General features: G+C 40.1%; 2 protein-coding genes across 2 annotated transcripts in view; both read left to right on the forward strand.

The window, feature by feature from the left end:
- The window catches only part of LOC126397587 (LIM zinc-binding domain-containing Nebulette-like), a 75,339-nt gene extending 65,962 nt beyond the window's left edge, over positions 1-9,377 (forward strand). The window contains exon 4 of the mRNA XM_050056474.1: positions 8,960-9,377. Within this exon, the coding sequence (XP_049912431.1) occupies positions 8,960-9,271 (312 nt within the window). The 3' untranslated portion in view covers positions 9,272-9,377. The remainder of the gene's footprint in view (positions 1-8,959) is intronic.
- Positions 9,276-27,918, forward strand: part of LOC126397572 (nebulin-like) — a 114,449-nt gene continuing 95,806 nt past the window's right edge. Inside the window, exons 1-4 of the mRNA XM_050056453.1 lie at positions 9,276-9,316; positions 9,902-9,960; positions 21,036-21,391; positions 27,613-27,684. Coding sequence (XP_049912410.1) covers positions 21,047-21,391; positions 27,613-27,684 — 417 coding nt within the window. The 5' untranslated portion in view covers positions 9,276-9,316; positions 9,902-9,960; positions 21,036-21,046. The remainder of the gene's footprint in view (positions 9,317-9,901; positions 9,961-21,035; positions 21,392-27,612; positions 27,685-27,918) is intronic.

Consider the following 27,918-nt stretch of genomic DNA (forward strand, 5'->3'; position numbering starts at 1 on the left):
ACCGTGTCCCTCTGTATCCACTGTGTCCCTCTGTGTCCAATGTGTCCCTCTGTATCCACCGTGTCCCTCTGTATCCTCCGTGTCCCTCTGTATCCACTGTGTCCCTCTGTGTCCACTGTGTCCCTCTGTAACAACTGTGTCCCACTGTAACAACTGTGTCCCTCTGTATCCACTGTGTCCCTCTGTATCCACTGTGTCCCTCTGTGTCCAATGTGTCCCTCTGTATCCACCGTGTCCCTCTGTATCCACTGTGTCCCTCTGTGTCCAATGTGTCCCTCTGTATCCACCGTGTCCCTCTGTATCCACTGTGTCCCTCTGTGTCCAATGTGTCCCTCTGTATCCACCGTGTCCCTCTGTATCCTCCGTGTCCCTCTGTATCCACTGTGTCCCTCTGTGTCCACTGTGTCCCTCTGTAACAACTGTGTCCCACTGTAACAACTGTGTCCCTCTGTATCCACTGTGTCCCTCTGTATCCACTGTGTCCCTCTGTGTCCAATGTGTCCCTCTGTATCCACTCTTTCGTTCTTTCTTTCTTTCTTTCTTTCTTTTTTCCCTTTTAAGTACTGGATGAGCAAACATTGTTTCTTGTCTCTCCAGGATGTTTAGTTGTCATTTCTTCTAGCAGCCTTTAACAGCAGATCAGATCCTGCAGTCTGACACTTTAGGTCTTTTCACAGTGAATTTTGATTTTGGTACCGATAATAAGTTGAATATCTTAAATTCAGTGCAGACAACCAAAGAAAATCAATGGAGAGTGGTCGATCTTCATCTGTCTCCTCCTGCTCTTCCATTTTACAAGGTCCCACATTTCGCTCCTGGTACCAGTTTTTTACCCTCTTGTCAGAACAACAGACTGATACTGTGGGGGTGCCTTACAACCTTACCACCATATTTACGAACTTCTAAATATGTAACGACCATAAGATGTCCCGTAGTGAGTTGTTGAGTGTACAAACACACATCAGTATCACTACAAAACATCATGTTGAAATGAAGACAAAGACAAAAGACATAATATTTCACAAGATGGTTTTCTCTCTTGATGCTGTTTTAGTGACTTTTAGGGCAATTAAAGTGAGTCGTTTTAAAATGTCAATAAATCAAACAAAACACATAAAAGGCAAAATGTTCAATCAGCTGAAATGCAGCATTTATTTTAACTCCTTATTTTCCTGCAAAAGAAGAATGCATACAGCTACATCGTAACATACAGGAACAACAACGGTGGATCACCTTATTGTTTATACTCCGCAGCAGCTGCCACTTTTGATAAACACCATAAAATCACTCACTGGTTCTGACACTTAAGTTAGCAGTCACATGAGAACATACAGAGGCCACAGAGGTGCACACAAGGTGCTTCAGCCTCTGTGGGTTTAATGATTATAGACTAGATATATCTCAGCAGAAACAGATTACACAGCCCTCTGACAGTGGGACTGTCCTTTGTTCAGCTACCTGACATAATGGATGAGGCTGATATCAAAGTAGTTACTCTCAAATGTCACATCGCCCAGAAACTTCAGTCTGGCATAATTTTATCTCCTTTTGTGGTGAGAAACTTAATTGAAATGAGGACGGAGGAGAGTGTCGTCAATTTGCATCACTTTAGATACTTTTGATGTGACTGTTTCACCTGCACTTTTTTTCATTTTTGTGCAGTTTATTTCTCCTCATCTCCCCTGTTACCTCTAGGAGAGGGATTTATGTTTCAACCTTTCCTGCCTCCTCCTCTTCGTCTTTAACTTTTCCAATCCCTGTGTCTCATGTCCCCGGAGGCGATGTTGAAATCACTTCATATTAGCGCTGAAGCTTTCAAGTCGTGCTCCGGGAAGCTGATTATAATAGACAAAGACACTGTGCAGTGTGAGAGTACACGTACACACAGTGGGAAAACCCCCATATGCTCAGCACTGACCTAGTTGTGTTATGGTACAGAGGAGGGGATGTGATGTGATCATGTGACCTGGTAGTGTGTGGTGGTGTCTGTCTCACAGCCAGAGCAGCTGCTGACATTAAACTAAAGACTGAGTTTATCAAAATCATGATATTGATCAATTTTCCTAGATTTATATATATTGCCAAAAAATAAACAATAACTAATTTTGTTTTCAAAATCCAAAACTAACAGTAGGTACTGACATCTGGGTATAAATGTACCGTTATAATCTTCTTTGTATTGAAAGTTTTAATACAATCTCTCACTATCTCAAACTCAAACTCAGACTTAATTCTGATCAGACGTTTAAAGCTAGGCACTCTTGGTCAAATATAAACCAAGATTCTGTTACTGCACTGCCTATTTCTTGCCTAAAATGTTTTCACAAACATATTTTGGTGCCCTTTGTAGTTGTACCAGGGAGAGGTGATGTTGGGATTCATTGTTTTATAATAGTTTTCAAGAGAGTATTGGACCCTAGGCCAGTTCAATCAGGCAAGATAGAAGAATGAAGTAAAGATAATATTTAAGACACGAGTGTACAAATTAACAGATGATTTGAGATGAACTCTTTGGTGCTTGGACACCAGTGGGAGATATTTTGTAAATGATGGGGCATCTGAGCGGCAGCAAGATAAATCCCCACATGGAGTCCAGACACTGGTGGTGGTGGTGACTGCTGAGGTGGATGAGGCTGATGAATCTGCAAAGACCAGGTGGTGATGGGGAGGTGAAGGGCGCCCCTGATGGCAGCAAGAAGGAACTACAGCAGAGAAAGAACCATATTTAAAACGAGGGGCAGTAAGATGATAGGCTGACAGAGAAGGTGTGTCGCTGTGCTATTGGTTGACTGTGAATCAGCTAAAAAACAACTGAGGACTCAATTTACAGACCCAGACAATGACACCCAGAGATAGTGAGTGAGCATGTGTGCAAGAAGTGAATGGCAGGGTGAGACAAAAAACTTAGAGCCTGAGCATGAAAAGTGTTGTCTTCTTGACTGAACTTTTGCTAGAGCATTATTTGCTGAATCATTTGGGTTCTAAATAAATATGCAAATCAGAACAAGTTCCATGTCTGGATTTTTCCTTTAATCGACACCATCAGACCACCACACACTTTCTGCTAAGCTGCATTCTGAATCAGCCAACCTGTGTTTTTCACCAGATAATGACACAAAATCTTATGTGAAATAAGTTTGACTAAAAGGACAAAATGATTGGTTTTGGCTCGACTGGATGTCCAAAATAATGTACTGACTGAAAAGACTAAAATGTCAACTGACTAAAACCTCCTCCTTCTCCATAAAATGTGTCCTCAATCAGATCCAAAGAAAACCTAAATGAGAAGTCACTTTTCATGCTCGAATTGTTTTGATTTCAACCCTCCATAGGTGTGTGTTAATGGGGCATCAGCTACTTTGTGTGTGTGTGTGTGTGTGTGTGTGTGTGTGTGTGTGTGTGAGAGAGAGAGAGAGAGATTTAGCTCGTTAGCTTGTCATATTAGCTCAGCAGGGAGCCTACGACTGATGAATTTGGATTTAGTCTGCTTTGTATTGAGAACGGGGACAATCACTGTGAGAGCGCAATACTAGAACACACACACACACACACACACACACACATTCTGTAACTGCCTGAGTCATATATCTGCAGTTTACAGCCTTATGCAACTCTGTTCTGAGGGCTAATGGGGCTGTTACTGACGACTGATGGACACCAGCAGGATGACTTTATGGCCAAATGAGCTCCAGTGTTTCCTCTGAAGGTCAAAGTGAAGTGCAGGCAGGACCAGAGTGAGAAATGACCGCCTGCTGCTGCTCTGTTGTTGTTGTCGTCTGTGGGCTGTAAATCAGCCACTCTGTCTGCTGTTTGGCAGTGATGGGGTATTAATTTGGATTTGGATAAACACAGCGGGTAATATTCAGTACTTTTGTTATTGTCAGCAAATACTGTGAGAAGCCCAAAAAGCAACAATGTGTTGGCCCATCTTCCTATCTGTGTCTCTCAGCTCCAAGCCCCTTGGTACCTACTGAAGACGTTAGTCTGTAAAAACACAAATCTATCAAATTTAGTTTCATGAGTAATCTCCTTAAACAGCTGCTCACTGTAGTTTTTATCAAACAAACAGGAGGAAATAGTGCTTTTGGTGGGGACTATTTTCATTGATGGATTAATCCACTTTTGCTGCTGTAGTGAGTATTTGTAGCAGCAGGATGGTGTATGTGGGACTGGTCAAAATCAACTACAGTGTGTGTGTGCTCATGGTAATAAAGAAACATGTCACCCAGTGCAACAGTGTGGCCCACTGATGTGTTTTTAACAACAGTGGTGCATCATGGCACAGGTGAAGAAGATACATCTAGCTGTAGTTACACACATAATACTTGTTAGTAGAAATATTCACTGTTGGTTTTGGACATGAAGAAAAATATGAAATATCATCAAATCTGTCATTTAAAGAACCAGTGTGCAAGATAAGTGGGGTTTAGTGCTGTCTAGCAGTGAGGATTGCAGATTATAACCAGCTGAAGCTCCTGGTCAATTCCTTCAGTGTTCATTGTTCAGAAGGTTTTAACCAGGAGCTGAATCATCCACAGAGGTCTCTTCCTCTCCAAAACAAATCAACCAGGTGATGTAAATCAGTAAGAACACTTAATCAAGCAGTTTCACGTTAAACATCTGTCTTTTTCCATTGCTGTTTGGCATTTTGCAGACAGCCCGCTAACCCAGCACCTGCTCATGTGTGCTCACCCTTTTTCACTGATAACTTAAGATTCAGACTTTCAGGAGGTTTTAAGCAGGAGCTGAATTATACACAGAGTACATGAAATCGCGAATGTCCCTATCTCGAGAAGTGTTTGGATTGTTCATTCTGGGCTACAGTAGAAACATGTCAGTGCAACATGACGATCTACGTAGACAAGGACCTGCTCCTTATGTAGATATAAAAAGCTCATTCTAAGGTGATAAAAACACAACCTTTCTTATTTTCAGGTGATTATACCGAAGAAAACATACTTATTACATTATATTCCATTTCTACCAATATAACCTCTTACGTCCTACACACTGGATCTTTAAATTAGCAAAAACTATTATTTAAATATAAAAATATCCAATCAAAGAAAAAAGATGGGTTTGACCCAGGGTTCAGTACTTCTGCAAGGAGAAGTAGTTTCAAGGCTCATGTTTGCTTCCTTTATGTACCAAAATAGATCTGTTCATTTTAAAGGTAGGATCTGGAGGATTTTCAAACAAAACAAAATATAGACATATACAAATGAAATCCTGCTTAATCATCACCTATGGGCTTCTACTCATGTGTGGCTCTGTTTGCAGAGCTCCTGCCCTTTAACTGTATTTTGATGTTTTTGTGAGCTCGGACCGCTTCTGGGCGGAGATTTCCCCAGCCAATGAGAGAGCGCAGGTGTCGTGCCCGAGTGTGTCCGAGCGTGTCCGAGCGTGCACCAGCGCGAGCCTTGCCTGAACCTCTTCTGTGAAGCCTTCTTCCGTACCTCCGGGCTCCGTACACTCGGGAGAGTTGAGCCTGATAGGAGGGGCCGAATTTGAATGTGTGTTTACAAACAGCAACTGGAAAATCCTCCAGACCCTACCTTTAAATGTTGTAACCATCGCTGCAAACATACTTCCTTGCATAAACACATCCACATGATGGCACTAAAGGACAGAGTCAAAAGTTTCTGACAACGACAAAAGGAGTGACAGTGAAAGAGGGTGTAATAATGTACCTTTTAACAGAGGTCTGTGAGGCCTTACAAACATCCCAACATGTGTACTGTGAATTCTTTTGCCTATGATACTGATACGGTCTGTTCCGACATTTTGAAAATGTCTTTGTTGTGTCCTACAGTCGCGTCTCACTTGAACTACGCTACACTGCCCCTACGATTTCATGTGGTGCTGCTCTGTTTCATCTGTATCTGTATCGGAAAATGTGCACAAATATGGACAAAATGAACACAGAATAACTACAGAAGGCTCCGTCTGTGTCCATATACATATCTAACCCTGAACATAAATGAGCCTTTGAGAGGCTAAAACTGCAGCAACACTTGTAGATATAAGAAAAACTTAAAGGAATACTTCACCCCTGAAAAGACTATTTCTTCACTGATTACTCACCCTGTGAGGTTGAATTTGTGAAGAAAACGTAGATTTTCTTGTATGCCTCTAGGGAATGAAGAATCCAAAAACAGAAAACTCTTCAAATTCTTCAAAGAGAAAAACAGTTTCAGTTTGAATTTAATGTACTGTAATACGGGCTGAGTCATTGATTTACAAATAGTTATTTTGGGGTAAAGTATTCCTTTACATGTGTACCAACGCATTTTGTCTGTCTGTCTACCTACATCGGGTCATTTTTCTGGGTCAAACTTTCAAAAATTGACAGTTTAATTCTCAATTCTGCTGACAAATTCTGGTCAGTCAAAGTATTGAGTTTTTTTTCCAGCCCTACATATAATAAACAAATAACTTGTATTCACTCAGGTAGATTTTACTCTATGTGCACTTTGGGTGTCGATAAAACTGGATCATCTGTCATAAATGCCCAGAGGTCATTTTCTAAATTCAGAAATAAAAACCTCTCTCCCTTTGGTTTCCTGCATGTATCCCTGGTAAACAGGTCTAAGGTGCAGTTATGGGATATTATAAAGTTCTTTCACACTGAGTGAAGCTGTGGTCTGTCTGAATGAGTGTTATAATTATTTCTGCTGTGTGGGCGCATTCAAAGATAAAATCCACCTTCAGATACTCCTCTATATCATCACTGTGATGTGAATAATACCAGGTTTTGTTCAGTGAACTTGCAGTTGAATTATCCATTTCATTATTCATGAACCAGGTTATAATAACAGCCTCTAACTCACCTCTTTTTGTGTTTTTTCCTCCTGAAAACTTTGTCTTCTCTTGTGTTTAATCCAAAATGGCAGCTCTAGACAGAAGCTTTCTTTTATATGGATTGAGGCCCTGAAACCAAAACTCGTTTATGTTTTTAAATCATTTGATTAACATTGATGAGTTAGACTTTCAGCCCTGAGATTTTCGATATTTTAATTAATAATACAGCACATCAATATTGAAATATTTATGTCACTCAAACTGAGGCAGATCACATCACTAATGGATGATTTTTAGGGCCAGTATTTCTTTAAAGGGGACCTAATATGCTTTCCCTAATTTTCTGATGTATATACAATGTTTTAGTGTTGGATATTCATATTAAATGTAGCCAGAGTTTCAAATAAGGTAAACATGCATAAATAATAATACCTGTTAGCAAAAAACTCAGGCTTTAGGCCATTGTGAATACTCTGTTTCCAATGTTTTTTCTACTTTAAGACAAGCTGACGTCAGCTTGTGACAGATTTCTTTATACAATCCTACAGTAAGAGTTCAGGCTGTTCTCATGCACTGCTCATATGTATACCTACAAAAAGTGATGCCCCAGAATGGGCATATAACCCATGTAATTGGGAGGGCTGCGATCACATGACCAATGCACTAGCGGTAGTAAAGAAGGAAGTAGTATAAAGAGTGAAGTCCATATAAGGATGCACACTTGGGTGGCTGATAGGTCAAACAAACATAGGACTTTCCTCCAGAGTCCCATGTTCATGTCCCCTATGTGAAACCAAATGAACTTGGAATTACTTTAAGGTACGTTTCTTTTCCTAAACCTAACCTACGTAACTTTACTTGCCAAAACTTAACCTATGAAACTTAAGTTTATGACTTTACATTAAGTACGAATTGTGCCAATCTTTTTATCTATACCTAACCTATGTACCTTTACTTGCCTAAACCTAACCTACAAAGCTTTATTTAAAGTTTGTGAGTCTACATTAAGAATATAACGTGACAATGCATATCCACATCTGTTTTCCTAAACCTAACCTATGTAACTTTACATTAAGTACGTAACTTTACATTAAGTAAGGAATGTGACAATGGCTAACCACGTGTCTTTTCCTAAACCTAACCTATGTAACTTTACTTACCTAAACCTAACATTCACAGTTTTACATTAGGTACGTAACTTTACATGAAGTAAACTTTAGTAAAGTAACTTTACATGACAACGCCTATGTCTGTTTTCCTAAACTTATCTTCTATAACTTGATTTGATTCAACTTTATTGATCAATTACTTTGCATTAAGGATTTAACTTTATGTTAAGCACGTATCTTTACATTAAGCACACAACATGACAACAACCAACCATGTTTCTTTTCCTGAACCTTACCTACATAACTTCACTTGCCTAAACTTAACCTACAGAGCTTTACGTTAAGTACATAACGTGACTATGCCACTAGTGGGGCACTCATTTGTGTGATATCTTGGCACTAGTCAGCCCTTGTCCCTTGTCGGCTGTTTTTGGGCTGATTCAGTATGTTGAAACGGTGTCAGAGCTGGTTGGTGAGTGAAATTACTGGCAGTTGGCAGAAACAGAAGTGAGGAAAGTAAACAAAGACTAAAGTCAACAGGGAGCGAGACCAAAATTAATTTTAGTTAATTCAAGTTAATTCAACATTGGATTGTGTTGTTAATGTGCTAAATGCCATCTTAAAACCATCCTGTCACTGTCGGCCTTCCAGAGCCCCTTTTTGAATGATTAATACAGACTACCGCTGCTCCTCTCATGCAGGTACAGAACATACATGCTGGTTGGCCATTAGCTGTCGCCTTTGCATTGTGTTCAAGCACAACTTTTTGGCTGAGACACAGGCAGCATGCGGTGACTCAGCAGTCAGCCTCCATTGGAGCTAGTTCTTTGATGACTGTTTGGTGTGTCTGATTCTCAAAGCAGAGCGTTTCAGTCAGAGGGTGAATACAGGTGTTCTAGCACAGACAGCACAGTGAATAAGTGTTATTTGAACATTAAAGCATGTAAACATATTCAAGTAGAAACTTAAAATGCAAGTATAAACTTACAACTTAGTTGTTCTTTAATATATCAAGTGTTTCTTCTTTCCCTCTTGTTGCCCTCCTGCAGGTGAAGTATAAGAAGGACTTTGAGGAGAGTAAAGGTCGAGGATTCAGCATTGTGTCGGACACTCCAGAGATGCAAAGACTCAGAAAGACTCAGGAGCAGATCAGTATCGTATGTTCACACACACACACACACACACACACACACACACACACACACACACACACACAGATATACATCATTCATTGTTTTTCCTGGTGTGTGTATAATGTGAAATGTGTGAGTGAAGTGAGGGGTGCACTTTGGTCAGTGAGCACAATCGCACACACACAAACACACACAAAATGTCTACATCATCAAGCCCTCCAGTGTTGACGACATCAGCTGTTTGAAGATGAGCTTCCTTTGGAACCAGTGAGTGTAAGTGACTGTGATTTATTTTTTTATTTACTTATTTATTTTAAGGACAAGTCAAGCTGTCAGTTGTTAACTTACAAATGATGCAGTGAGAGAAGAAAGACATGTTTTAAGGCTGCCTTTGAAAGAAGCGACAGCCCGAGCACATGTGAAGCTGTTCCAACAACCAGGAGAATAAAAACTGAAGGCAGCTTCACCACATTTTAAGTCCCAGTGCTACAGCAGCTGACCTGAGAGGTTGTGGTGGCTTGTGGCTTTTAAGCATGTTGAACAAACAGTACAGTGTATGATGGAGCAGGGCCATTCAGAGCTTTAAAGACAAGCAAGATGAAGATGAGCCAACATTTAAATAATTAAGTAAGTAGTAATACATGGCAAAGTGTCCTTAGACAAGTAAATAATGAATGAGGTGGCAGGTGAAGAGCCCATCAGAACACCTCAGAGTGCATTAGGGTATTTCCCTTGGTTGTGGTAAAATGCTTTAGACAGTCGAAGCAAAACACTTTATACAATAATAATAGTTTGGATATCATTTCTATCTTTGAATGTTTCTCTATGTGATGTGTGTGAATGGGTGTGTGCATACAGATGCTCTACTCCCCATGTGTTGACTGATGAACCAGTGACCCTCAGCAGATGATGCCAAGGTAGTGTGCACGTTTGTTTTTCTCTGTTATTCTTCCTCCTGAAGTTGTATTTCTCTTTGTTCATTTAAAACAAATTGCAATTGTTTTTGTTGTATTTTGTGCATCTACAAACATGAAAGATATGGGTGTAAAACACTGAGAGATACATAAAACGTTAATATTATCTGCATTCATAAAACATCATACATTACTCTGGTGTACCCTGTTAAAGTAGATGGTGCTACATTACTCCTAATTTGCTGCTGCTACTACTCACACCACTATGTCACTTGAGACAGTATTAGTTTTAGTATAACTCTGGTCGTGGGTACTGTGTGTATGTGTGCTGGTTGCCTTGTAATGTTGATATTAATGGCTTGTGAAATTTCTATTTTTCTTTCTTTTCTAATTTTTATTTTCCCCTCTGGAAGGCTTATTTTATCGTAATAGAGCAAACAGAGCACCTTTCCCAAAAATCCAGATTGATGAATATGAGTGTTTTGAGACTGTGGTGCGACTTGGAATTTTATATTATGCTTCCACTCCCATCCCGAGACTCTGAAACCCCGAAACAATACCAACGAGCCGCATATGCTTGCATATAAATCTTGCTATCTTGGTGATGATTGATTTTTATGAGCTTCTGGCAAAGCTGATTGAAGCTGATTGTGCTGAAACGAAGGGAGTCAAATGAAGTTGTACACTAGTTGTTGCTTTGTCTGTGGAGCCTCTGCTGCCTCACTTGTGTGGCAAGCTAACGCTAGCAGGTGAGTATGCAGATTTGTTGTTACTGTAGGTAAAGACCGAGAGCCTACACAAGTGGCCTACACTGTTTTTGCAGTGGTGTGTCTGTGTTGTTCTGTAGTTACACCTCCAAAACAGTTAGCAGTGGGGTTTCTGTGCCACTGTGATGACTTTCAGTGAAGTGCAGTAAGTTTGATTGAATTCAAACACACATTAAACACACAGAAAACCTGGTAATTAATAACAACAACGTTAAAGGGATACTTCACCCATTTTAAACCAGCTTTATATCAAAACGATGTGGGTAGTATGTGTAAATGTAACTGTTATAAACTTCCCTTCATCTAACCAGTGCCTAGATAGCTCCCCTCCCCTTGGCGAAACTCCACCAGATGTTGTAAAACAGGTCATCCAACAGAGCCTGGCTGGCTCTCGGGCTATTACTCGAACTACAGGCTGTACTTTAGCAATTTTGTATCGCCCACCACCCATGCTGCCACCACGGACAAAGGGAATAGAAGTGGATCAAGAGACACACAGATGGCTTACTATTTATCTGTAATATAAGATAGTTTGTCACCAGCTGGATGCTGGATGATTGTGTAAAACAGATGAGTTCCTCTACTCACATAAAGCAAAGATAAATCTCACACAAGACTTAAAATTCTATTGTGTGCGGACTTTACTGTCTTCATAATTTATCATTTCTTATTTGTGAAATAAAAGTCAATAAAACTTTGTTTCCATTGTGGGAAATTGTTGTTAAGATAAGATAAGACAAAATAAGGTCCGATACGATGCGATACAATATGATATAATAGGATATGATAGAACTTTATGCATTCCAAGGGAAATTGCTGTGCACCAGTTGGAGTTAGTTAGAGGAGTGCAGATACAAAGCGTGCAATATACAAGGACTAAAATACCAGCAGAAAAAAGGTTAGCAAATATGTTTAGCAAATATAAAGTACAGTATAGCCAATATAAACTAAATATAAACTGGATAACAGATATAAAAATATAAACCTTACGAAAAGAAACAGGAGGTGTACATCACCGTGACACATAGCTTTATTACAGAGTTGATGCAGAGCTTATTCTGTAGGTCTGGCATCAATGCAACGAGAAAGTATACATTCAGCTGCCTTGTATGAAGTCAAAAGAAAGCATTGTCTTCATCACTTTTCCATGTATGGCGTAGAACCCGAAATACTTCCACACACTGCTTCTCTGATGCTTTGGTGTCACAGTTGTCCGCTCAGGGCCTCTTTCTCAAAAGTTTCCTACATTTTTATAGCAAAATAACCCCATTACCAGCTCAAGCTAAGTTTACTGACAGCAAACAGCAGGTCAAGATGATTTTTGAGCGCCCTCATTTGGATCACAAGTGAAACTACTTCAAATGATCTTCTGGCCTGTAAACTGTAAAAAAGCAGTCTGTTGCACTTTACTGTACAGTTTGAATCCGAAGAGGTCATTACACTTTAAAAATGAAATACTTTTAAACGAATGGCTGAATTTCAATTAAAAGGTGACAACCCTACAACAAACCCGTTAAAAACGTTCAGTACATACATGTATATAACTTACCTGTCCTTCCCACATCAAACCTTGCTCATCGGCTCTTCTCTTGATATCCCAATTATCCATTTTTGCCAAATGTTTTTCAGTTATTCTGCTGTGTTGTGTCTTTCCCCTCTTGTATCCTTCCCTTAGTTTTCCTGTCCTCTCTTCTCTGTTTTCTCTTTTTCTTTCCTATTGTTTTATATTTTTTTCTGCCCATCTGTCCCCCCTCTCTTCTCTCCTCTGTTTACCTGACCGAGTGATCGCATTATTCCGCCGTGTTAATACACCGCAGATTCTCTCTCTTCTCATTTGCTCCACTTTAATTAATATGCACACACACATTGCCTCTCCCTCTCTCTCCCAAATGGTGTTGCATTCAACAGCCCACACATTTTATTTTATTACTCAGCTCTTTTCAAGGCTGACCTGGTGCTGAGAGAAGAGGAGGGGGAGAGGTGGGAGGAAGGGGAGGGTAGTGGGAGGAAGGTGTGAGGGCGTTTGAAGAGGAAGACTGAAAGAGAGAGAACAGAGAGAGATTTATGTTTGCTTGAAGCTGAATTAAATGTTTATGTGTCAGTAGGAAAAGAGAAATCAAATCAACAAAACTGTAGTGAAGCGTAATGTTTCAGTAAGAAGCTGAAGTCTGAGAAGAAGTGTGTTTTCTCTCCGCCAGTAAACCTGGTTCACATCAGGACGAGATCACAAGGATTTCTCCCAGGAAAAGCTTTGTGTGGTTCTGAATTCATTAACAAGATCTGAGGGAGAGAGAAAAAGAGAGAGCTCCTGGTCAGTTTTTTTTACCACCTATAAAAACTGTGTCTCCCAATTTAGCTTGGAGAGGAGACAGATTTATTCCCCAGAGAGGCTTGTTTACTGTGATACTGGGTGAGACAGTGATGACTGCAGGCACGAGGTGCAGCCAGGACTCCACTGGCAGGACTCAGCTGTTATTTAGGCCACTAGACCCATGATGTGTTTAAAGACCTCATTAATTAGCTGTCCTCTGAACAAGTCACGATTAGTCTGTGTTTTTTTATGCGTTATTGGTGGTATTTCTCTGCAGATTTTTGTACCCTGGAAAATCAGAAAACTTGGCTTAGGTACCACTAAAAGGAAAATGTACTTATGACAGTGCGTTTCAATGGACATGACCTGTCTATGATTGGGTTTGTGGAGTATCCTGTTTATGTGTTTGAGCATGTGAACACCATATTCAGTTAATGAGAAACCACAAAATGCTAGCTGAAGTACCCCAAAAGAAAGTATACAGGAGATATGAACAATCTGATTTCTCTGTGCCCATGTAAACACCATATTTGGAATATGATAATAACTGAGATAAGCCTCATAAATGGGTTATTCACATCCATGTAATCACATTGTTATAACCACTGAAGAAAAGCTTGTTCTAACTGGAGCTGTAGTCAACCAAAGAAAATCTCTTTATCATTTCATTAATCATGACAAAACTTCACAAAAAAGTCTAATAGGATAAAATGATGAAGTGATATAGTTTTATATGGTTTGCCTTCACATATTCAGTAAAAACTGAGCAAAGTTTTTCTCTCAATTCATTAGTTTGTAAACAACAACAGTAACTCAGAGTGAGAGTCTTACTCTATCTGAAATATAAGTAGTACAACAAAATAACTACAAGAACTTTTTTGTACTTAACAGTTGTTAAATACAAAAAATGTAGCCCTACCCTCGAATCTATAAATAGTATTTATATTTATAAAATAAGTCTTTTGGAAAAATCCTAAATGATGGAGTTGTTGTTTTCCCTGGACCTGTATGGTCATTTCCTCTCTAATCTTTCAGCTATAGCTTGTATCACTCAGTGCTGACCATCAGATCCCCGTCGCTCCCCCTTTAGGAAGTGAACTCTTCCACTGTGGAGCTGGTAGCAATTTTGCTTTCAGCCATGCTTGTTGTTGCCATGCGTAACGCTATGACATCCTTATGTCAACAAGTCAGAATATTGTCTGTATCATGAAACAAATTTTTCTTATCGTATTAAAAATTATACAAGTGTTATCATGAACCGTATAATATGGCACATCCCTACGGGGCACACTGCTCTGCAAAAATGAAAAAGCCTTTGGGCTCAGGGCTAACCCAAGTTTTAAGTGCCCTTTCCATTACATTTCTTTGTCTCAGATGTTTAAAAAAAATCTTATTTTAAGGAACAAAATCAAAATGTTAAATTATTTAACAAGTTGTGGGAGGAAAATTAATACCTCAGGCATTTATCTTTATCAGATCAATATTAATATTATTAGTAATCCTGGATCTGTCAGGCTGTAGTGTGCTTGCTGGCCATATCCAGTCACATGATACTCGTGGTTGTAACTGATGCATCAGTATTTACCATGTCTTTCTGTTTCTGTTTGAAATGCACATCATATTGTGGGAAGAAAATGTATTGTTGTCATTGAAAAAAAAATGTATCTCTGTATTAATTTCTCTTATATGAGGTCACATGTTTATGGATTAAATGCATCACTACATTATGCAGATAATGCAGTGTTGCTGGTGATGAATGAGCCTTTTGTTGTTGTGTGGAGCTGTGATTTATTTGTGTGGCAGCAGATGGTGGTTTGGCTGAGAGACAGTCAGATCTGTTCTGCTCCGTCTTTATCAGGTCGATGTCCTGTTTACCTCAGCTGCCATCTGACACTCTGATCACACTGCCAAGCTACCTGCTGCCTGTGAGGCTCATATCTGCACAGTGATTCATCTTTACAATGATTACAGTGATCAATCACACAGAGAACATGAAGAAGTACTTACTTTCTTTTTCATCCTTTAATGTTCCTCTTCTTTACATCTTACTTTGTATGTTTAAATTCTCCTTCTGTCTCTCTCTGTCAGTGTCAGTTGCTTTATATCCCAGGAAGATAGCAAGATGACTTGACAGGACGTTCACATTGTAACTATAAACACTGTTCTCTCACTGTGAGCACATCAGAAGACACAGACAGGCCTTACTTATGCTTAAATAATATCTAAATTATTATTAGTAATTAACCCAAACATCTACACTGTAGGCTGAAGCTACACTTTTATAAATGGATTAAACAGGTTAAAATGTGAAATTAAAAAAAACAAAATGCTACCTGTTACTATTCATAAAACAACACAATCTCTGTGCTGCCCACACATTTAAGAACTGTAACAGCAAGATATAGAAAACAAATACAAGTGTTTATGCACTCAAATCAGTCAGTGAGTCAGTCAGTATGTTTACATGACATTAGATAAAAATGATTTATTGTGTTAGTTGGACTAAAAAGGGACTTTTAAAATAAATGTAAACATGTTAGTTTGACTGAAATCATTCCAAATCGAATTTCTCAAAGTCGGACTTGCACACCCAGATAATGCCATTGGAAGTTGTATTATTCCTGCATGTATGCAGTCAATCAGACCCAAACTGGCCTAGGTGCTCTGTGCATGCTCCACAGTCTCCACCTCTGAGCACCTCCTCCAGCTCTGCATTTTTGGATGGACAAGGAGACACAATTCATGCTATGTCAGCTGAAAGAAGAAAAAGTTTTAAAATACATGGATGGGAGAAAACATGGAATGGCAACCTGTCCAAAAAGTGGCCGAACAGCTGGACGACGCTTGATTGTTTAACTGGGATGTAATAGGTCAACCGGAAAAAGGTCCGATACCAACAAGCTGTAAGGGGGCATATCGCAACCCATCATAGCAGAGTTTGATATACTTCGGTCAATAAATCGATTTCCGTCCTGTGCTTATTTACTGGGACAAGGACAGTAGTCCGACTAAATGGCCTAGTCGAGCAATAAGTTTAGCTCCATTTAACTGTGCATGTAAATGACAGACTGTGTTAAAACATACACACTTCCTCCTTTTAATTTTGAATGTTGTTTGTACATTTGTAATGTACTGTTTGTTCAAATGCTGAAAAAGGAATAAAAAGTTTAATCTTAAAACAACCCATACACACTCTGTCCAAATCACAGCTCATTACTTCTACCTGAACACACAAGCATACAGGCGGATACTGTAAGTAGAAATGTACACACACGACTTCATTCACTCTTTGACTCTAACAGAAACCTCATGCCAGTTCTATTCTTGACTGTTAACTAACCTCTTAAAGATGTGAAGGTTGTCCAGAATGATGTAAGCCTGCAAGAACATCAATCTCTACAACACACACACACACACACACACACACACACACACACACACACACACACACACACACACACACACTCTCAGTGACTCAGTGAAAAGTTAGTGTCAGAAGACAGTTTTGCGTCAGTCGTCTCTTTTCTGTCTCTTTTAATCTCTATTTTAAATCAAGGATAATTAACAATAAGTTTTGAATGCATGTTCATAACCTTTAGCCAACACTGTGATTTAAGGTGAAAATGTGAAACAAACTGTCCTGATGTTGACTTTTGAGCCTTTTCTTTAACTCTTCAGCTGAAAGTTTCCTTGTTAAAGAAGACATTTTCTGCACAACTGGGGAAAAGTGTACTTGCTTTAGTGGTTAAGTTGACAATGACATTAATCCACTCTGGAGAAGAGAAGAGTTTCTTATTCATAAATATAGTGAAAGCTACATGAGATAAAGTAAGCCTTTATTGATGCCCAGAGGGAACATTCAAGTGTTGCAGCAGAACCAAGACAGAAGTAGGCGCAGATATATAAAAAAAAATGTAAAAAATAATGACAGTATTAATATTAAGAGGTAAATACAACTAAATTCAGAATAGAAGTAAAAATAGAAACTATTCAAGAGCATTCCTTCCAGCTTACGATATTTTCTGAACTCACCTTCAAACCCTACACACTAACACACACACACACACACACACACTGTACCCAACACTGGCACTGTGGTTGAGATGAAGGGCACAGCGATGATAAGGTCTTGAGTAGAGAGCTATATGTGGAAGTTAAAAGTGATAAGAAGTACCCAACGAACCGACACCCAGAAGACGGTCAGCCATCACATGAGACGGTCAGGACCAGACGAAGTAGTTCAGCTGAGCTTGAAATAAATACAAGAAGCCAAAAGGTTGACAAAGAAGTTTAGAGGGAGAGCACGACATCAAAGAAACTGTGAAAGATAGAAGAAGAGGGAGTGACCTTGATGTTTAAGTCTAGACGAAACTTGGCAGGAGGGCATGAGAAGATATTGAGAAAACAAAGAGTAGTGAAGATATTCAGAACCAGTGTGTTGGTGTGACTGCAACGTTTGGAAGGCTAAAAGGCTAAAAGGCTGACCCAAACACTGAGGAGGCCAAAAGAAGTTTTATTGAGAGACCGTAAATCTGACAAGGTGAGTGCAACATTGAGGAGGAAGCTTGTGAGAACAGGATGCTGAAGAGGCTAACAGAGTTCCTGGGCCATAGAGCAAGGTTCAGGGGAAGTTGGTAAGTGCTCAAAGGTGTGAAGTTGCCATGACATCCAGAGGTGATTACTGATAGGGTGACCTTAAAGAAGCTGCAAAGAAGGTTGAGACATTTAGGAACTGAATGTGGTGACTTAGATGAAGCTGAAAAGGTGACCTTGACAAGCATGACATGAAGGATTCTGACAGGGAGTTGACCAGTGAGTGATAGCCTGCAGTTTTAGTAATGAGTGCAATTTTCCAGGTTGTCAGGGGCTTTTATTTTGTTTCTTTTGTCTAATTTGTTTTCATAAAACATGTTTCTAAAAGATTTTAGGTGAGAAATAGACAATGTAGTAACAGAATCTTGATTCACATTTGATCAGTCCTGCCAAGTTTGACAGTTTGACCGGAGATTCAAGCAGCGGTTGACATGATTGACAGCTGTGTTAGAGACCCCTCGGCTCTGATTGGTTGTTTTTTGTTTGCATGCAGTAAAGTAATTAGAAATAGAGACAGAGCACAACACCCCATACTCTGAAATCCACACCCACCAGAAGGGAAAACTGTTGATGCCACAATACGCAACCAAGGGCTAACAGCAAGCTAACATACTGCCTGTAGCTCTCTAAATACATTAGATTTCAGCATGTCAAAGGAATATTTTAGCACTTTATGTTTACCAGAGAGGAAAAGTTCCATTGATAAACTCAGTATTGTAGGTCTATCTCAGTCAGTATGTTTACATACACAGCTAAGTCGAGCTTCAGTTAAAGCTGGAAGGGCGATTTAATTGGACTACTGTCTTTGTCCCAGAGTGCAAGCATGGGAGAGAAATTGATTTATTGACGGAAGTATGTCCGACTCTACTACGATAGGTGGCACTATGCCCCCTTTCAGCTTGTTAGTGTTGGACCTTTTTCCGGTTGACCTATTATGTCACAGACCAAACAATCAACAAACAACTTAGTTACAGTTAGCTAACAGCAAACTGGTACCATGGTGGACAACTTTACAGCTCTGTACATTTGAAATATAATAATGTAATACATAACACTTTCAGCAGAGATCTGGACGTAGATTTCACCAGATTTATTACCTGCTTCCTCTTCTGTTATGCATTTAATGCTATTCAACTTCCACGTCAAATTATTATCTGGGTGTTAGTCTGACCTCGGGAAATTTAATTTGCTTTAGTACAATTTTAGTCAGACTTACATGTCTACATGTTATTTTAAAAGTCCGGTTTTAGTTGGACTAACACAATAAATTGATATTCTCTAATGTCATGTAAATGTTCTGAGTATTCTCTTCTCCTGACCTTGCTCATCTTGGAGAAATGATCCCACTGAATGACCAGTAGTGATATACTTTGAGATTTGCAGCTATTTTATTGAATCACCAGGTAAGCTCATCATTTAAGCTAACAAAGAAAAAAAACAAAAAAAAACAGGCCTTACATGGATTAGTTAGCGTCAACTTCTTATGTTTGTTTAGCAGCACGTAGGCATACTGAGTGTCAGGATCTCTCTGTTTCCCCATATCGTCCTGTTGATTCCACTTGTTGCTTCAAAGCTCAGTTTTTTGGTTAGGCAGCTTGTAAAAAATTTGTTCAGTCAGTTTAAATGTTTATTTCAACAGCAGAACATAGTTAGTTTGGTGTCTAGACTCCAGCCTCATCACTTCCCTCAGATATGTTTACATGAGATATTGGGAAGTGACGATTAAATCTTTCCTACAGGTGGATACTGGGGTGGAGGTGGGGCTGAAAGAGCGAGCGGCAGTACTGATGCAGGGCAGCAGCAGCATAGACAATGCAAAGAGAGAGCTGGGAAGATTTTGCAGCTTAAATTGACTGCCAAATTTGGAGGGTGTATTGGATGATGACATATGGGCAGTGACGTATGACGTGTGTGTATGAATCAGTGCAGCTCGAGTTGACTGCCTGAGCTAGTTCGCAGGTTTCGCTCCATTTAAGGATTCTTGACCATATTAGTAGTACATTCCACCACAAAACAGCTTTAAGGTATTTTTTGTGATTTTTGCTAGCTGACGTAAATGACAAGGAGGCACCTTCACTCAATACAAATTCAGTGGAGAGCAATGAATTGTTTTCCCCTCCGGCGGGGGCAAGACTTCAGTGTGCTCTGTCTCTATGCTACAAGGCAAAGGTAGGCAGAGGAGTATGTTTAAATTTCACAGATTATCTGTCTCATTAGTGCTTTGTGAATATATTGACAGCTGCAGCAATTATGAAAAAAAAGTAATTTTTAAAGTTTCCAACTATAGGTTAACTTGCATAATATACTTAATGTACTCAACTCAAGTTACATAATAGATGTGCTTATTTTAACTGTAGCCATGATCTCTTCTAAACCTGACTAAGTAGTTTTGTTGCTTAAACCTAACCAAACTGGGGCTATTTCACGTTAATCACATGTTTACAATTACAACAGTTAATGGTCATACATGTCTTTTTGGCAAATGGTGGTAGGGGCACTAATTAAGGAAACGCTCCTGTGGATTGTATTAGAGGGTATACTGTAGGAACATCAGTGTATGAGAGCGTGTGAATGGTTACTGAGTAGCAGGTGGCACCTTGTATAGTATAGCCTCAGCCACCAGTGTGTGAATGCGTGTGTGAATGGGTGAATGGTACTCAGTAATGTTAAAAGTGCTTTGAGTGGTCAAGAAGACTAGTAAGGCACTATACAAGTGCAGTCCATTTAACAAACAACCTATGTGGTCTTATGGGTTGGAGGACTTGTTGGCAAGAGCACATAAATGTTGTATCTCTCTGGTTTATTGACGTTGCAATGGAAACAAAATAGCTGCCACCGTGACAAGTTTCCGGACAGGCAGTCAGTGCACACTACAATAAATGTTTTGTGGTCAGTCTGTCCTGAACCCGCACCCACAACTCCCATCGTCATCACAAACTTCATGGCCACAAAGCTACGCCTCATACAGATGTGTGCCTCCTCACTTACCTTCCACTTCTCTGTTGTATCAGGGCGGATCATCAGAGCAGAAAGGAGGTTGCATTTACTCTGTAAGGAGTCCACAATCTCTGTAGTTTTGTTCCCGTCTTCCACCAGGCTGTATATTTTAGTGTAAGAAATACAAATGTTGTTCCTCTTAGGCTTTTACGAGCAAATAAACCTGTCTGCAGAGCTCTGCTGGCTTGATCTACTGTATATGATCTTTTAAATTACTTCCTCAAACTCATTTATATTTTTATAGACTTCTGCCACAACCTCGGTTGTTGTTTCCCTTTTTAATGATCCTGGCCTTATGTTGTGTCTTACCTTGTTTTTATTACCTCTGCTGTTGAGTTTGTTCTTTTAAAGTGTTACATGCATTTAAAAAATAGCTTTATGAGTGAACTGAAACTAAACTTTGTCCTCAGAGGTGACTGACATGGAGGAAGGGGAAGCCCCAGCTGCTCCGGTGTTGGTTGGAGAGATGAAAGAGGTTATGACAGCGGAGGGGGAGAGAGAAGAGTCCATCCACGAGACGGTGTTAACAACAGTGACGACACTGACTACGGTTGTTGACACGACTACAAGAAGGATGGACGTAGAGGAGGTTGAAACTGACATAATAACAGAGGCGGAAGAGGAGAAGGAAGAGATGGAGAAGGAGGGAAAAGAATCAGAGATAGAGGAGGATGAAAAGGAAGCAGAGATGGAGGGGGGAGAGGAAGAGAATGGAGAGAAAGATGAGAGTCAAGCAAAGAAGCTGTTGGAAACTTGGGAATCAGAGGTGAGAACTTCCTGTGACTTTTAAAACTCAACATAAACAACCCCAAATCAAAATGTCAGCTCAGTTAAATCAAAAAAAAAATAAAAAATCAGATAATAAACTAAAGAAAAGAAAATCATGAAGTGAGACTCCTAAATCAGCATGTACCTGCAAATCTTGATTAAAAATGTTCAGTTTGGGGGACGGTTGTCCCACTTGTTTTCATGTGAGGAACCAGGTAATTAATGTGTTATCTTTTAGATAACACAACACTGCATGTTCGTGCTGGTATTTTTCAGAGGTTTTAACAATGCAAAGATGTCTGTCTCAGCTCTTCAGAACCTGAGCTTTTCTTATTTGCCTGTAGAATTGAAATGTTTTTTTCCCCTCACCATTTCCTACTGTTAAAGCCCTTGAGTGATAAATCAGATCTTTTCAGCCAAATTGGTTTAATAACTAGGGCTGGACGATATGCAGAAAATCAAATATCACAATATTTTTGACCAGATATGTCGATATCGACAAAATGTTTACACAATGAGATTTTTGATAAATAATTGACAGTAAAAAGGATATAATGACTAAGTGAGTACAATACAAGGATAATAAAAGAACAGCTAGGACAGTCTGGTAAGTTCAGAAAATTCAACCTAATCAGCAGATCTGTTACATTTTAATTATATAGTGGATACATTGAAACTTAATATTTAAACAACCCTGTGGTTAATGTGTGGTTAGGTTTAGGCACAAAAACTACTTAGTTATGGTTAGGAAAACGTCATGTTTTAGCAAACAAACAAACAAACAAACAAACAAAAACAGCTGCTGATCTCTCCGTAAAAAGCAATTGCTATGTGGCACTCCCTGGTGGAAAAACAAGATTGGGTCCTCCGTTGATTGTACATAAAGATGGAAGACATGTTGACAACTTCTTCCTGCAATACAAAAAATGAAGCCAAAATATTCTGAATACAGGGGCTGCCATCTTAGAGCCAGTCTCTGTGCCGTAGCAATCTCTGCAGTACTGAATTACTGCCGTCTGACCAATTGCAAGCAAACCAAGCCAGTCAATCATGACCCCCTTTCTATAGCATCAAATAATCATTTAAAATCAAATTTGTCAGAAAAATGAACACATGAACATAGATGTATTACTGCACAGGCCTACTACAATGCTAGGCATAGGTCCAGTGTCTGAAAGTGTCAGTCAAACTAACATGTACTGATCAGGAAGAGACAAAAACAAGACACAAAAATAATGCAAAAAGATGCAAAGGAACTACAAAGAGACACAAATAACTATAAAATGGGAAAAACAACCACAAAAAGACACAAACTGACAACAAACAAGCACACAGAGACACAAAATGACTACACAGCAACAGAAAACGACCAGAAAGACACAGACTTATCTCAATAAGAAGCAAAATTACGTCGAAGAGACCCAAACAACTACAAAAAGACACAAAAAACACAAGGATATACAGACTGACTACAAACAACCACTGAAAGACCACAAAAAGATGAAGAGATGCAAAGTAACTGCAAAGGGACACAAAATAATTTCAAAATTGGGCAAAACGACAACAAAAAGACACATATTTACTACAAACGACCACAAGGAGACACCAACTGAACTGACTACACAGCAACACAAAACGACCAAAAGAAGACAGAAAATTACCTGAACGAAAATTACCAAACAAAACAAAATGACGACAAACAACCACAAAGAGACACAAAAACAAAAAAAAGATGCAAAGAAACGGCAAAGAAATGCAAAATAACTACAGAAATGGTGAAAACAACCACAAGACACAAAATGTCCACAAAAAAAACCATAGCTTTGTCTGCATTTACAATGTTGTCTTTTGTGTTTTTGGTGAGCCGAAAACACATTTCCACCTATGGTGGACAATAATATATTCTATTCCATTCTATTATATTCTAAAAGAATTAAAAAAGTGTGTCTTGCTCAGATATTTAGTCTCATATTCTGATATTGATATAATATCATTATATAGCCCAGCCTGATTAAAATGTTCTTTTACAACTTTAACACATTTATAGTCATCATTTTATTCAAAAGAAATATGATTTTATATCCTATCAGTAGCTGATCTTCATCTGATGTAAGACACAGCTTTGTTAAAACCAGAGAAGACCCTGTAGGGGATCTCATAAGAAGTCAAAGTTTCCAGCAGTCGGACCCCTTGGTCTTTTAATTATGTAATTCTTTCTATGCAGTAATTTCCCTGTTCACTACGTCAATACACACAATGCTCCCAAACTGTAGCTAAATCCTGAGCACTGCTAAACGTCTTTGAGGTTTTAGCTTTTCTTTGATGAGGTCTGCTGAGAGGCAGATTTAGTTCCTCTGCAGAGAACCCCCCTCTCAGCTCTGACTGTGAGTCTTTGTATTGACCTTGGCATGGGGCATTGCCTGGCACTGCAGGTTTTCGTACGGGCTCAGAGAGGATTAGTGGAACTACAAATGAAAATTTGCCATTATTATTAGCCTTTGATAGTGGGATTTTAGGACTGAATCAGGGCCTGTTGAAAGAAGTGAGGGATTGATGGTGCATGAATTAGAAGAGTTTCCTGAGGTTGACTCACAGGTTGCTCTGTCTTAGTATTATTAGTGGGGTGAGACCAACCTGTCCTTTAATTACCATCATTAGACTGAGGTACAACAGAGAGATGTGGCATCTTATACCAGTTTAACCTCTTCTATTCCACCCTTCTCTCCACTCATTTGTGTCTTTTAAAGGGTGGGAGATAACAGGTCAACAGTATACACCACATCAAAAGCAATAAACATCATCTTAAAGCTGGAACCTGAAAATTAATTTGAGATGCAGCCCAGCAGTGTGTCAAGTTTTTCTAGTCATAAACATTTTGTTTTGGTTCGGCGCCGATTCAGACTTTGAAAGTTTACAGTGTATAAGGGTTTAGAACATTATGATAGAAGTATATGATGGCCATTTGCATGCTCTATTATGTTTCATAGGTTGCAGCAATTTCAGGATTTATAACATTTTTTTCACAGATTTGGTGCTAAATTTAAGGATTTTTTTTATTTTAGGTCAAGGTCACTGTGACCTCGTCTGTCTTATTCTCATGAATATGATATCTCAAGAAAGCCTTAATGGAATTTTCTCAAATTTGGCACAAACGTCCACTTGGACTCAACGATGAACTGAATAGAATTTGGTGGTCAAAGGTCAAGGTAACTTTGACCTCACAAAACATGGTTTTGGCCATGACTCAGGAATTAATTTGCTAATTATGACAAAATTTCACACAAAATGTCTAATAGGATAAATGATGAAGTGATTACATTTTTTGTCCAAAAGGTCAAAGGTAAACTTTACTGTGACATCATGATGTTCTGCACAAAACACTTCTCGGGCCATTACTCAGCGTCATGTCACATGCACAGAAGGGGAGACATTTGGTCAGATACTGAATTGGTGACACTGATCTTAAAACTGTGCTGATTGTGATTGTGAAACCCTGGCTTTCCAGCCAGCCTCTTGGCACTCCGCTGCCAGCTCGGAGTACTTGAGGTGCTTCCTTTCGTGGGCTGCTGTCATGCCCTCCTCCCAGGGGATGGTAAGCTCAATGAGAAGGACCCTCTTTTCCCCTGCAGACCACATGACAATATCTGGCCAGAGAGCTGTTCTCTCTTGGGAAGACCAGCTGCTTTTTGAGGTCCACCACCATCTGCCACTCTTTGCCCGGCATGAGCATGGTGTTCACCTTCTGAGCAGGAGCTTGGAGTGTGCTGCCAGGCTTGATGAAGCCTGTTAGGGCAGGCTGTGTTGTTGCTGGTGTGCTGTTTGCTGCTACACTACACTACAGTTCCAGGACCTCAGCCAGCTTCATCAAGACTTGATCATGGCACCACGTGAAGCATCCCTGGGTCAGCCCCACTTTGCATCCTGATAAGATGTGCTGAAGGCTTGCCTTGATGTTGCCACACAGGGGGTGGCCTACCTCATTTCCAAACCACTGGGTGAGATTTGGGGGGCATGGGAGGGTGTCATAGGCTGCTCCTAACTGGAAGCTACGCCTTGATTGAGGCGTCCTCCAGATGTCTGCCCAGGTAATGCACCTGTTCTCAGTGGTGAACTTCATCCACCACCATGGTCATCTGTTATTTCTTAGTGGCTTTGACAAGAAGTGCCGTGGTGCTCCCCAGCCCAGGCCAGCACAACCAACCTGGACTGACCCCATCACCTCCCAGTGTTGTTGACTGGAGATGGCACGGTCTACCTTAGCCTGCACCTTCCACTTGCAGCCTCTGTGTATGGGGACTTTTGTACTCTTTATGAGTGGGTCAGCTGAGTCCTTCAGCTCCAGTGCAAGGGGTGCCTTCTCTTGCTTGTACCGTAGGCTAATGGGCCGCAGAGGCCTGTGTCCGAAAAGCAGTGGGGAAAGCCGAACCACTTTCGGTTGTAGCTGTTTGCTAAGCTGTCGACCCTGCTGACCTCTGCCGTGGGAATTTCACAGACTTTTAGTGGCCACATCACACTTTGGGATAGTGTGTGCTGGTCGCACCACCTGTTGGACAAGTCAGGTGGTGTACTGCCTCCCCAGGCTTCTCAGTGGTTTTCTGGCCAGCTGTGGAATGGGCTTCCCTCCCGCCAGAAAGGTGATCCTGACATGTGGCACGCCTTTCCTTATTGATAGACTTCTTGATTTTGCAGCCTTGATTTTCATTCTTGCCCATGTGAGCAGCTCGTCCATGCGCTTGAGGAGCCTGGTCGTGCATGGTCCCCTCTGAGGGATGCTTGTCACGTCATCCATGTACCTCCTCAGTGGTGGGACCCTCTCACCTGTTGTTAGCTTGATGCTGCCCACTACCTGTCTTTGTCCTCCGAGGATTATTTCAAAGGCTAACACGAATAGGATGGGGGAGATGGTGCATCCTATGGCAAATCCACATTCCAGCTGTTGCCATCCTGTTGTGAAGCCTTCCAGAGTGAAGCATATGTGCAGGTTGTTGAAGTATCTTGTGATGATGTTCTGAGCACAATCTGGGACATGAAAAAATTGCAAGGCGAAATCTATCAACTTGTGCAACACTGAGCCATATGCCTTTGCAAGGCTAACCACACCAGATGCAGGTCTCTCTTCTCTCTCTTTGCACGCTTGATTTGTTCCCAAATCATGGAAGAGTGCTTGATGCATCCTGGGAGTCCTGGGATTCAAGCCTTCTGGCAGCTTGTGCCAATGTATTCATTTGCCATGAGGAAGCTGGTCATTCTCCTCGCCAGAACAAAGAAGAAAACCACTATACCAGTAATAAAATACCACATTGATCTGATTTGGTATCAAAAACCTTTGACATTTGGAGATTTCTGTAAGAACTTCATTGGAGATTGGAATGATGAGCACTTCTGTTGCAGAAACCCCCTCATTATCAATATACCCATGAAAGCCATTCACCATCTAAAATCTATATGTCTTTAGTTTGTGGTTGAAAAGTTTCATGGAGCCTTGATTATTCCGGAGGTCACAAAAGGTCATTTTATACAATGATGCCTGTTTTAAAGAAAATGGTCTCATTACAATGTAATAGCTACTTTGGGGACTAACATCATCATACATGAATAAAATTGTGCTCACTGAATCCACAGGAGTCTCAGCTTTCCAGTCAGACCAAATTTAGGCAAAAAAACACGTGTACTGCTTTGGGGGGAACTGCTTGTTTTTTGCCAAAAGCTGCATGGGACTAGCATGAAGTGGGCATTTCTGAAAAAATGGCCTCCTATAGAACTGACTTTCATTCAGATATCTCAAGGTGAGGGGTCAGGTGACCCCTGTTAAAATGGTCATGCCAGTTTTTTAGCCTTACTTCGTGGCATTATTTAACCACCTACCCAAAAAGCTTGTATGACATGGATGGCACGAATGGATTCCATTGATCTTCTCGTTTTATATGATACCAGTATCTTCAGCTTTAAAACTCAGTCTGCTACAGCCTCTGAAAGACCATGATATCAGCTGAGGATGCCGTTTTCGCTGCAGATTAAAAGGGGTTAAAAGCCATGACAAGGTCTGGCTGAAGGTCTTCTAGGAAACACTTGATACTCATCTATTTAGCATGAAAATGATACATGCATGTAAATACATAGATTAACAGCACAAAATAGTGGCTATAGCTGACTTTTGTCTAGATAATGCCATTGTGGTTATTGGCCTCAGAGGTCTTATGTGCACTTTTGTGTTTGCAGGCCTCCTCTGATGAGAAGCCTCCTCTACCAGACCCAGCATTCAACAGGAGGTGCAGCCTGCTCATCAGTGATGTAAGTTCATTCAATGTCAGTTTGTTATTCAAGGACTCTGTTACACCTGTAGTGAGAGCTGTATACATGATGTTATATAGACCAACAGCCTTACAGCATGATATGTGTGTATTTATCTCCTCAGGTGTCACAAAGAGCTCATGAAGAAATAACTGATTATGAGTAATAGATGAAATCTTAACCTATTTAAAAGTAGAAATACCACAGTCTAAAAATACTCAATTACAAGTTGAA

This window comes from Epinephelus moara, chromosome 11 (genome assembly GCF_006386435.1).
Source record: "Epinephelus moara isolate mb chromosome 11, YSFRI_EMoa_1.0, whole genome shotgun sequence".
In the NCBI taxonomy this organism is placed as follows: domain Eukaryota; kingdom Metazoa; phylum Chordata; class Actinopteri; order Perciformes; family Serranidae; genus Epinephelus; species Epinephelus moara.